The 13,198-nt window shown below is 36.3% G+C and overlaps 1 protein-coding gene across 3 annotated transcripts in view; it reads right to left on the bottom strand.

Annotated features, from left to right (window-relative positions):
• The window catches only part of WASF3 (WASP family member 3), a 65,504-nt gene that overhangs the window by 4,950 nt on the left and 47,356 nt on the right, over positions 1-13,198 (bottom strand). For 2 of the 3 annotated variants that reach the window (XM_005482504.4, XM_074535266.1), the window contains 5 exons: positions 11,955-12,089; positions 8,370-8,523; positions 7,831-7,948; positions 3,164-3,339; positions 302-565 (listed from right to left, as the gene is read on the bottom strand). In XM_005482504.4, the coding sequence (XP_005482561.2) occupies positions 302-565; positions 3,164-3,339; positions 7,831-7,948; positions 8,370-8,523; positions 11,955-12,089 (847 nt within the window). Of the gene's footprint in view, positions 1-301; positions 566-1,236; positions 1,404-3,163; positions 3,340-7,830; positions 7,949-8,369; positions 8,524-11,954; positions 12,090-13,198 lie in introns of all 3 variants that reach the window. The other variant, XM_005482505.4, reaches the window with a different exon arrangement.

Below are 13,198 nucleotides of genomic sequence, written 5' to 3'. Positions count from 1 at the left end.
CCACTTTAGAGGAAAATTATCCCTTCTTCAATATTATATTAGGCACCCTTAATATTTTACAATCATATGACTTCACCAATACACACTTCATTTAATACAAATGTGGTTATTTCTGCTCTCACTATTTCTTCACTTAAATTCAGTTCATACATAGAAATTATACCAATTTTCTTCTGTCCTCCCCAAGGAGGTAACTAATGTATTTAGGGTCTTTCTCTTTAACGTTACACGTTACGATGGTTACGGAAAACATGCATCCCTCTGGTTTTGCCAAGAATCCACTAGAATAAATCCGACTTACCCATATTCTGCTGGTACCACAGGTACTGAGCTGTGCTGGCCATCTGAAGGCTGGGGTGGAGGTGGAGGTGGTTGCTGAGGTCTGTTTAAAGTGGCATGTCGTCCCGTGGTGGAGGGCGGTCTGTACTCATGCTCGTGGCTTTGGGACGCTGCCATGTACTGTGGACCATCTCCTGCTCCATAGGAAGGCATTGCTATCTGCTGATGGAGGGAATGATTCGGAGTAGCAGGATAAGAATAATCTGTAACATCGGATGCATGGGACCTAAAATTAAAGTAAATTGATGCAGAAGAACGGATTATGTGAGTGCAACAGGGCATTACCTAAATTACTGACAAAACAAGCAAAAAAGAATACAATCAGCATTATTTGTCTTGCAAGAGGATTCCCCGATTTATCAGTTATCATTCCCTTTTAAGTCCACAGAAAGCACAAGAATTTTAGTAGCCATAATGAAGCTTATGGTTTTTGTCAATGATTTTGACAATCCATTGTTTGAAATGGCAATACTTACCAGCCTGCCTCAAGTTAACAGTGGCAGCCAAAAAAGAAAAGCAATACTACAAGCACTTGCAATTATGCAGAAGAACAAACTTTACCAATGCAGAGAAAACCAATTTTGAAAGTTAGAAAATGCTTTTTATTTTGTTTGCACAATTAATTTTGTTGGAAAGGCTTAAAGAAACTGGGAAATGTAAGTATTAGTTGAGCAGAGAGTTCATAAAGATACAAAGTCTAGGATGTTCTGTCAAATAAGCCCAAGAGAGGGAGCAAAAGGATCTTTTCATCCCATTACTGTGAAGATTTGTTTTAGTAATGAACAATGGTGCAGCCTGGCTTTTAGTGAACACAGTGAACTGATGCACTTATCTGTGAGACTGGAAGCAAGGTAAGCAACAAAAAGCCAGGGCTTTGAGCAAAACAAAATAACAAACCCTTTGGGCATTTTGTCCTCTTTCATGCTTCCTGCCTGTTCCATTTTCTTTGCGTCACTCATGAACTCAATGCCCATTTTCCTTCTCTCCCACTCTTCTTTTCTTGTTCTTACTTTTCTCACATTAATTTGCTGGTTTCTGTTTGGATTCAGCTTGTGTTTCTCTCTCTAAAGTACAATAAGTATAACAAACACATTGTGAATTGCCACAGACCAAACACCAGGATGTCAACATTTAAAGCTTAAGTCTTGCAAGTATCAAATGTGAAGATATGTGACCAATTTTTTTTTACTTTAGCACTAGGAAAAAAAAGACAGTATAACAAAATACATTTATTTGGGATCTGACTTACAGGACACTGCTCATGCCGTAGCTGGCAGCATGAAAAGGTCTCTCAAGCCAGTACATATTTCTATATGTATGGATTTTTTATAGCTTAAGACTACTCCAAGGTGAAAAAATAGAAAGCCCTCTCTCCACCTCACATTCTCAGAATTAATGCTTCACGGATGTAAAACAGATTTCAGGATTCAATCTCAGCTATTTGATTCACTGAAATGTAAAATAGTCCATAATTTATAAAATATAAAAGGCATATGTAAGTACAAGGTATCTGTCACACAACAACATCAAAACAGAAGCATCCTACAATTTCTGCTTTAAAAAATCCCACAGATTGCAAATACCACATATCTGCAAACAACCAAATACATGTTGACATTGCTGTGGGATAAAAAAAAAGTAACTTCAATATGGTAATTTAAACTCAGGAATCCTGGAAGCAAGGTGTTAAATCTGAAAAAAAATACTAAAAAGGTGTGAAACAGAAGTTCTGATGAAAAAATCCACAGCTTTTGCTAGATCAACCTATGTAAAGCTTTGTCAGTCTGCAGTGTTTCATTAAGACTAACAGGAGACAAAGTTTTGCATTAGAAACTGTAAAATAAAACTAAACAAACAACAGTTTTTAGGCAGTGAGGGAGTCTGAATACGTAACTGAAAGACCAATAGCAATATCAAATACTACGTTTCAATTACAAGTTCATTACTTTTCACAAAGACCACAATATTGCAAAGTTCTGAGCAGATTTCTTTTCTTTTAAATTAATCTCCACTGTACAGTGGACTAAAGGTATCATTCCACACTCTTGCAGTGGTAGCTGCTTTCTCAACCTAGCCATTCACCAATTTAAACGCTTTTCCCAGTGGACCCCATTTATTTCAATGCTTATTGCTTGTACTTAATCACAACAGACAAAGGAAATAAAGTAAGTGGGGAAATCCTCTGGTGAGACCAGCTTAGTGCAAAAACTAAGACTTCATTGCACATCAGGTAGCTCCCACTGAGCTCAAAGGGAATCTCAGTCTCAATGAAGATGAATTCTGCCTCACTATCTCTAAGCAGAGATATTTTGTTATTTCAAGCAGTAACATCTCATCTGGTTTTGTAGCTTGGTTTTTGACTAATACAACATCAAAAAGCTGAACTCTTCCCCCACTGAAGTATTCCTTAAAGGTAAAAGTATTCTTGACTGAGTAGATCACAGAAAAATATTTATTAAGCTACCAGCAGGGCACCAAACAACAGACTAGACACTAAGGAAGAGCTACTGACATTATCTAGCAGAGGCTTAAATGTTTTGTAACTACAGCTACTGAAGATGAAACACAAAGCATACAGCAAACACTTTTGTCTCTGCAGTACATAAGATTAAGATGACAAAATGCTCATGTGAAGCTGAGGAAGAAAAAAATCATTACAGAATCTGTTATGTCATTTACCTTTAAAAGTAAATTTGAAAAGAATGTTTTAAACATGCATTGTATGTTTTGTCTAACTATTCCCATCCTGTAAAAACACCTAATTCTACTCAGTATTGCTGAACATACAACTGTGGTAGAACAAACAGCTTTGCTGTAAACAGACCTAGTATCTGGGGACAGTGATCCCTCGGAAGATGCTCCATGGTACACACTTTGAGACAACCTGTTGTCAGGTCTAAGCTCTTTGTCATATGCCATCATATTCCACTCCTGGCGTCTGTTCCTGGCTTTTCTAACCTTTTTCACCTCACGGGTGGTGCCATCTATACGCTTTTGCTCCTAATGTCCAAACAAAAGAAATACAGCATGCAAAGAGAGAGAAAAAAGGAAAGGAAAAAAGCTGGTTAAAATGCAGTTAGAGTGCATGAAAATAAGACCAGATTTACAGATGAAGCCAAGTCTTCATAAAATTTCTCTGCACTAAAATAACCTCATTAGTAGCAGGACTTTTGATCTGTAAGGATGCATGTGCTACTGTGATGCCAATCTCCTGGTTTTCCTAATACAGAAATGGGACCAATTTTAAAAGCCAGAAAGTTGAACTTCTTCTGACATCACTTCTGGTCCTTTATTTACACCACCCTGAAGCACTTGTAATTTTCATCTCCTAAAAATCAAACTTCTGAGAATGTAAAATAAGCTCAGGGCTATTCTGGTTATTCATAATGGTGACAATGAACTGGGCCAGGGGAAGTATGGAGAAACTGGACACACTTTCCTATTCCATAGGCTATGTGAAATTATTTTTGTTTGTTTTAACTTCCTCTCCCTTCTTAGATCTAATTAACTACCAAAATTCCTCCTAGTTCTTCTCACCATTGATATAAAAATGAATTCCACTAATTCTCTCTGCAGTGAGTCAGCAACACTCAGGCCAGCAGTATATTACAGCTTGGTAAGTCCATGACAAACTTGGCTGCTTTTATCTTTGAATAAATAAAACATCAGGCTCAACCAATGTCAGTGTTTATCATACCTATTTATCTTTACCTCACTGACAGCAAGATTTCCTAATATTGGGACCTAATGCTTTCATACTTTGGAAATGTTGCACTCACCTACTTCTGACTACTCAGTATGAATATAAAACTCATACTGGTGCTTCTGCACAAAAAATGAACAAGACTGCTCAATTCAGACAGAGAAGGGACTGCTACTCCTTTTCTCAGTATTCATGAAGCATAGGGGTCTTTTTTTCAATCAGCTCTAGATCCTACATCTTAGAATACATGGTGTTAGGCTTTTGGCTGCTAGAAAAATAGTTTCTCAGAAAATAATTACATTGCTATACTGAGAATGCAGTGAGCGAGTTATAACGAGAGAAGAGCTCGGTCAAATTCTGGTGGGCAAGCCTTCTACTGGGGAATCTAGACCCATAAAATAAGGGATAATAGCTGGAAAGCCAGTTTAACAAAAAGCCCATGACAGATGAACACAGGTTTTTCACTCCAACTGTCAAACAGCACTGAGTAAATAATTCTGAAATAATGTGTCTGGCATTACATAACTAACAAAAAAATGAACAAATGGCTTCTTTGTCCTTGCTGTGGATCTCTTGCTCATTCATGCATATTTGCATGAGGGACCTGCTGACTCTCCTACCATTCAGAATGTCAGAAAAGACTTCTTGAAGTTCAACACCCAAATGTTTTGACAACTCCTGCTTATTTCTACAGTAAACAGATTTTTGGTCTGATTTATGTTTAATAACAATGATCATTTTGGTTCTTAATCAGTTCTCCCCAAATATTTTTCCTCCACAAACTTTTTCAAGTCACACCCTTTTTATGTCTGATAACCACTTTTTCACATCAAATTCTGCCAACAGAGGATTTGGAGCAGAAAGGACACAGATTTAGTCACGCTTTATTTTAAATATATATAGTTTTGCTAATTGCCATGGTTGAATATATGTTTATTAAAAGCTTTTCATCTTTTTCAATTATTTGCTGTAAATATTTTGGGGTTTTTTAATTTTCGACTTTTATCCTCGTTCCTGAGTCATGTTATACTTCAGAAGAGAGATCAAGTAAGCATTTTCACTGAAAACACTTTGTTTTGTCTTCTTTCTAAACAACAATTTGTCATCTGGGGGTCACAGCTATATATTTCTTGCAAGATTCTAAGTAAAATAAATATTCACCTTTTGACCAATATATGATGCTAATAGGAAGACAATTATCTTGATACTATTCCTGTACAATAATGAGTGCTTACATGACTGCTTACAGTTACTGCTTATTATTTAAACGTTTAGTTTTAAAGAGATCAGCTTTTTTTATGAAAAACAAAAGTTTATAAAAAGTTTTTAAAAGTTTAAAAAATGTTTATACATGTGGATGTATAAACACCAAAAAATAAGCACAAAGCTTTTTTTTTAATTGGATCAGATTTCAGCTGGACAGGTTGTTCCAGATCAGCATCTGTAAGCATGCTAATGAATAAATACACTTGAATCCTTTTTACTCAAGCAGTACTAAACCCTATTGGTAGCAATATTTTGATTAAATATTATATCAATACATCTCTGAAACATTAAATGTCTTCCAAAACAGTGGGGCAGACAGCCCTATTACTAGCAGCTGACAAAGCTACATGTACCTCTAAGAGTAGTTTTAAGTTGTTTCAGTAGCAGTTTCATTCCCTTGACAATGGTGACAGCTCGAGCTTTACAACCCAGGGCAAAGATGACAGAGTTGTAGAGGAGCTAAAGCCTCTCTAAATAATTACAGCTGGAAATATTTCTCAGAAAATTACAGCAATATTAAGAGGAGTTACTTTTTCTTTAACTAGCTGTAACAGAAGCTGTGGCAGACAAGTGGGTGCTGTAGATTAGGCCAGAAAACAAGTCATTCACGTTGGCAGCAAATTATTTCAGCGAACACAAAACATATTAAAGCCTTCAAACAGAGCTGAGTTAATTGTAAGTTTGATATTTGCATCAAGAATTAGCAAATAATATTTCAAGCATCTGAATAAAGAATTAAGAGCTAGTAATAAAAAGCAGCTTCAGCAAGTATTTGCAATACTTTCAAAAAACTGGAAGCACAAGCCTAGAGTATTTTCCTCACCACAAATGTATAAAATCCTATCAAAACATAAGTCATCAAGAATGATTTCTGAAATATAAACTTTCCAAATTTAGAAATTTTTACTTGCTTGAATAGCTAATTATTCCCAGATAAAAAGCCAGCACAATAAAGAGGAAATTCTAACAGTTTATCCTTTGTTTAATCACAACTGTCCTACCTACAGCCATTCAATTTAGAATACTACTGGTAAGTACCAAGTCAAAACTACACTGAACTCTCAGACACTGATCTACAGAAAGTAAAAAAAAAAAACATAAGACTACACAGATTTTAAACTTAAAGAATTAAAATTACATTTTTCTTCAGAAAAAGTTTGCCTGAAAGAGTCAAATCAGAGGCAGCCTGTCTGATATTTTCAATTAAACTGTATACAGAAACAAAAAGCATGATATTTGAGGGAAGAAAATTAAACAGCTCATAAACCTCCTGCTGCAACAGCGTGAGCACTTAGGGCAAATTATCAAAATAATACTGAAAAACTGATTCTCTGGTGCAGGGACTACTCTCAGAATTCACTGAGCACCTAAAAAATTGAGGCTAAAAATTAGCTGTATTTGGTCAGCTGAGTAGGATGGCATTTAGGTGTCTAGCTTGTACTTTGTTAAACAATAAACATTTATTTCACCTGCACAGTTTCTCAACAACTATCAAGTTTTGTGCTTCTGTAGAGCACAAACTGAGCAAAGAACTCCCATTTAATAGACTGAAAATTTAAGTTCAGCTATCAAATTGTCAATAAATGCTCTGGATTCATTCCTGGTTACTGCTAACATAAGGACAAGAATAAAAGAGAAAGGACATTTGGTTCAGCAACCTGTGGAACAAAGTGTGCCTGGGACTCATCTCACCCAAATCATCATCCTGCTCTCAAAAGGACACAGATCATGAAATGCATGAAAATCATCTTCTGGAAAGCTAAACCTGAGATTTCTTCCCTTCACAAAGTGAACTTTATCCATGGAAACTCAAGTCTATACTGCTTTCTTCTTAGTTGGACTTGGCATATATTTAATCAAATCAAATAGTACTTCAGCTAGAATTTATCAAGGGGTATTTCTGTGATGTATGGCTATAATACTACATGACTGGAATTGAGCATATTTGCATTTGTAGAATGTAATAAGACAATTGAAATCTACAGAAAATATACCATGGATGGAAATAAGCAGGATGTGTTGCCTAAACTGAAGTCTAAAAGTAACTTATAAACATATTAAGTAGTTTTGTAGAAATTGTTCTACAGGAATAAAGAAACGCTCAAGTGATTTTTTAAGTTCTAATAAAGGCATCTGTATTTTTTCCTTTAAAATCAGAATAGAAAGAATGGGACACTAGAATGGAAAAAAACCTCCAATTCCAACTCCTTTCCTCTCCCATTACAGGGTCTTTTTCTGGAGCATAACAGGGGCATTTTTCTGGGTACCAATAAACAGATATTGGCAAAGGATTCCAAACAGCATCTTAGAAGATAACCACAGCACTCCTAAAATTCAATTTGCTGCCTTCTTAAAATAGACAGGATAAGATATAAAAATGGAATGTACTGAATCTAAGCCACATGAGAGGAACAATCTTTCCTCTCACAAACTAAGTATGACCTAGGAATTTTTATGCCTGGACAACTGCACATAAAATTGTAATGCACAAATTGTTTGTGCTATTATGTTTCTGTTTTTACCTTTTGTCTCCTCTTTTCTTTTCGCTTGTCTTCAGTATCCTGTAACATTTTTTCCTTCCAAAGATCAAAAAAATAGGAAGGGTCGGTATAGAACTTCAATCCATCTTTCTTATCATCCCTGGAAAAGCAGCATAAGAAAATATAAAAATACATGAACTAGTGTGCTTTAAATCCAAAAAATTTACCTTTGATGATCATCCAAGCCTCAAGCTGATCAACCCTTACTAACTGGAGGTCCATAAACAAATACCAGCACTGTCTGTAGCAGCAGCAAAAACACATCCCTTGGTCATAAATCCTACACATTCACATTCCAGTTAAAACTTCTTATTCTTAAAAATAAAATACACTGCAAATGCTGTGCTATACCATTCTTAAAAAAGAAATAAATTATTTATTGCAAATTGAGTTTTATCAATCTTGAAAAATCAAATCTCAATAATCAATATAGCTTTTCCCCTCTGCTGTAATTATTCTCTGCATACAATTAGGAAATAAAGGGTCAAGTACAAGAATGTAAACAATCAATATTTCCTTACCTATAAGGTGAAAGAATATTCAGAGGTGGTGGTTTGTCACTTTGATTATAAATATCAGCCACTGGGTTAGGAATGCTGTTCTTTGAAACTACCTGCTGGTCTTGAACTGTTGAGCTCTTGAATGCTTTTTTCATGTTGATGTCCTGTAAGGATACTGTTAGAAACAGAAACACATTTACTGTAAGTCTGAAAGGAATTAAAGTGGATACACAACATTCTTTTTTCACTAATTATTTGAAATATTTTCAGCATGTTAACACAAAGACAGGTTTTCCTCAGTGGATAATCCTGATAACTAGGCACAAAGGCATGTAAGAATTCCCATAATAAAACAGATGTAAGTCTCACTTGGTCCAGAACCTCACTTAAAATAATGGGACCATGGACTGTATCTTGGAAGATGATGCAAGAATGCTGTCACATGCAGATGCCCAACCATTTCCCCTTTTTATAAGCTTTATCCTGGAGTTTTAACAGCAGAAAGACTGGCTTCAAGACTGAAACAAGGTATGGTATTCCTCTGACACAGAGTGTTTTATAATTGTACATGCTATCTATACACATATTCCAGCCCATTCTAAGTATAATTAAATTACAGCTGCAACAACCTCCTGTGAGAGACAGAGTTCCTCTTATTTTACTCTCTTTCAACTCCTATGTCTTCCCATATAACCAAACACTCCTTGCTCTTATGTTTTGCTTACGTCTCTCCAGAGAGAAATACTTGCACTCTCGTACTTTCATTTTATCTTTTCACACACGCAGCTCTGAGGAAAATGACACCAGGCTTTTCATTCTTTGTTTTCAAATGAAAGGTTGAAGTTGGCTTTAATTGTTCCTGTCACTTTTGTCAAGGCTTTCTTTCACTCTTAATACAAGTTTTCATGAAATGCAGCAATCATTGTTAAAGAAGATCCAGTTAAAGGCCAATCACAATTTAAAAGTGACAGTAAGCTCTTGATATCATCTTCCACCCCTAAGCACCCTGAAATACAGGTTTTAGAATGAAGTTGAAGAGGATGCTGAAGTCTTCACTAGGTTGTCTACAATGACACTGACCACTTCTGGATTCAATCCAAGTGTTTTATAAGAGGGTAAGCTGCAGGACTTGTGCAAACAAAATACACTGGCTTAGTCTCCTTTTATTCCCTTTGATATTTCATCTAATACTTCTTGCCCATTCATCCAATTTATTGAGTCTCAAGGACAAACTGTGAGAAAATTCACAAGGCAAATTAACAGTAATGGCCAAAAATGCAGTGATGACCTGAAAAAAGACAAAGGGATGAAATTTTACACTGTTATTGTCTGTCATGATGGACACCAATCCCACTCAGGACACCAATCCCACTCAGACTTCTCTGCCCAACTATTTTTGTTATCTGTGCTGAGGTCCTGCTTCTCACTCCAAGAATTACTTAGTTTCTTCTGGAACTTCTACAATAACAAAAAATTAAAAATGTATACAGTGCAAATGTATAGCATTTGCAAATAGCAAAGAATTAAAAAAAGAATATTTCATGTCTAATACTGTTCTCCCATTCATATCATCTGAATCAAAATGTAATTTCTAAAAGTACTTTCTATTTAAATCTGCCTGTAAGCAAAAGGTATTTCAGACAGATTTTTTAGATGTATATATCTGAATTGTTTCATTCTTGTTTGATGGGAGACATTCAAAGAATCAAAAAAGCCCCACCATTTTTCTGGAGATTTTCAGAATAAGTTATTTATATCTATTTTTAAAACTTTACCACAATTATTTTTAAATGTTCTTTCAACTGTAGTTTTTTATATATAAAATATTTTTATATACACTGTATTAGTCATATCTAAGAATATAAGAAATCACTGATGCAATCAAATCTGAAGGGCTTTTTTAAACAACCTTGCAATTGACATTTTGCTTAAATGCCAAAGCTATCCAAAACATACTATTTCTGACAGTACAATGAATTATTATAAAGACTTCAACTCCTGCAGTGAAGCAGCTAATAAAATTTACTACTGACACTCAGGTGACAGCAGTTTGTATATACAGCTTATTAATATGAAACATGATTAGCAATGCAAGAGTAACAACTGCTGTCAATTTAAAATAAACACTGATTAAATTCTCAGTCCATACACTATAGTTTCCCCTTCCAAAAGATTGCTTTTAATTATCCTGCAAACTCTGAAAACTAGCTGGGTGCTACTGCATAGCACTAAAGAGACATTAATGAGGCATTAAAAAAAAGGGGGGAAAAAAACAAAACCAGCAAAACCAAGATGAGAACTGCTATTTCCAAAAGTACAGTATATTAATATAATCTAGTTTGCTCATAGTACCAACACAATATGCCTCAAAAACTAAGCTGAATAGTGATCCCATTGGAGGTTAGTTTATGTTCCCACATAGCTCTTGACTCCTAAGACAGCAAAATACAGGCGCTTGTACCTAAAAATCAGAGTGGTTTGGTTTGGGGAGGATCTTACAGATTATCTCATTCCAATCCCCCTACCATGGACAAGGACACCTTTCACTTAACCAGGTCTCTTTGGAGACAGACTATCACAGTTGCCCAGAGAAGCTGTAGATGCCCTAACAGTTCACATGTTCCAAAACCATAAAACAACAACGCATAATAATTTCCAGACAGTAACCACCTAAAAAAGGAAAGTTAAATATTACACCATTAAACTATTAAATATCAACATTAAAATTTAATATTGGCACTAATAATTGGCACTATAAATATGTAGGCTACAAAAATCTGAATGGCACGTGAAATATATAAGCCACATAAATAGCACTTAAACATATCACAAGTAGCATTAACTACTACTGAGTCAATATTACACTACTGTACTGATATAAAATGCTTTTTACATTTTAGTAAATGTCAGGAATCATCTAAACAGGAAGTACAGGCATGAGCTGGCCCAGACATGTAGCATGGAGGCCAAGATGCACGTTAATAGCCTTTAAAGCTAGACAGAGAAATGCTTTATCTACCAAATAAGTGCTTTCAAACAATGTAATGATGCTACTTAAATCCTTTGTTTTTACCGTGTATATTTATGAAGTGAATGACCAAGCTCATAAGTGGGAAATGTTTTTAAAGGAAATACAGTTTCGAGTGCGTAGAACCCCCTAAAGATGTTCACCTGGTTGATCCAAACACAGTGCCTTGTTTAAATACAGAGTATTATAAGATCTTTGATGATCACAGAACAGACTAAGGTACTAATGCAGTTTGTGATTATTCTACTCTGAAATTGATAGGGACACCCAGTCCAAACGTTTTCTGACTTACCCCCAGTAAAGTCTATATTTATTAATTTATGATTTATTACACTCACAAACTCAAAGTTTTCCTCATGAAAAAGGCAGCTTAATGGCTCCATTACTACAGGGGCTTCTTGACTCAAGAATACTTTCACTTCCTCTGCTAAAGTGATTATTCCCAGCTTGCCTTACTGAGACAACAAGATGAAATATCGTTACAGGATTACTTTGAAAAGACAGAGGTTATTGTGCAATTAAATACTGTGCTCTTGTCAACATCACTTCTGGCTCAATGCTTTCAGGCAATTACCTACCCTCTTCCACTGTTGAATCCAGCTGGGTGACTTTGACAGCAAGGCGATCAATTCTGTCTTGGAGGGAATTTGCTCTGATGTAGAAGCTGTTGGCCTCATTAAACAATTCACCAAATATGTCTTCAGCATGCTTGCCTATGTAAGAAAATAGACAAGGAGATCCCTTTGCTAGTGACTTACAAAACACAAGACAAATGGCTTCAAGATCATGAAGTATAAAACACAGTAGCTGTAGGATTAAAGCAGAGCAATTTGTCATTCAGCAAAATTCAGGGTAACAGATTTGCACAAAAAAGTCAAAATATACCATAAATTCTGCCTGAAGTCTATTCTTCTGGACATCCTGGTTAGCAATCTTCTTTAAAACACCGGGACACTTACAAATTCTAATCCTTATGTAGCAGAGCTAGTGCCAACTGACAGACAACTGAGCATTAAAACCTGTCTCTGTGATGAAAAGGCCTGAAGTTACTGCAGTCAATAAAAGCTTCTGAAGTAAATCTTGAAATTAAAATCCTGCAATTCCTAGTAGCACAGGCCAACATCAAAATAAAAACAGCATTAAACAGATAAAAACAGCAGCCCACTTACCTCTACAAATGCCAACTGCAAACACTGCTGTCCCTGGAGTCATTTGAGAGTGGGTCAGAGGCCACTGACCGCGTTTACCCACGGCCACACTGGAGTTGATGCACAACCTTTTCAGCTTCCCTTTCACCTGCTCTATGTTCTCAGTCACTGTGACAGTGGACAATGCAGTGCAGATCACTGAATCACAGAATCAATTTGGTTGGAAAAGACCTCTGAGATCACTGAGTCCAACCAATGTTCAAACACTATCACATCAACTAGACCATGACACCAAGTGCAACATCCAGTCTTTCCTTTAACACCTCCAAGGGATGGTGACTCCATAATCTCCTGGGCAGTCCATTCCAATTTCTAATCACACTTTCTGTGAAGAAATTCCTCCTCATGTCCAACCTAAACCTCTCCTGAAGCAGCTTAAGACTTTATCCTCTCATCCTGTCACCTGGGAGAGGAGGGCAACCCCCACCTGCCTACACCCTCCTTTCAGGCACTTGTGGAGAGCAATAAGGTCCCCCCAGGCTCTTCTTCTCCAGGCAAAACACCCCCAGCTCCCTCAGCTGCTCCTCAGACTTGTGCTCCAGACCCTTAACCATCTTTGTTGTTCTTCCCTGAATCCACTCCAGCACCTCAATGTCCTTCCTGAACTGAGGGGC

The sequence above is a fragment of the Zonotrichia albicollis genome, chromosome 2 (genome assembly GCF_047830755.1).
Source record: "Zonotrichia albicollis isolate bZonAlb1 chromosome 2, bZonAlb1.hap1, whole genome shotgun sequence".
Lineage (NCBI taxonomy): Eukaryota > Metazoa > Chordata > Aves > Passeriformes > Passerellidae > Zonotrichia > Zonotrichia albicollis.
The sequence above is the reverse complement of the archived record's forward strand: the minus strand, read 5'-3'. Positions and strand labels throughout refer to the sequence as shown.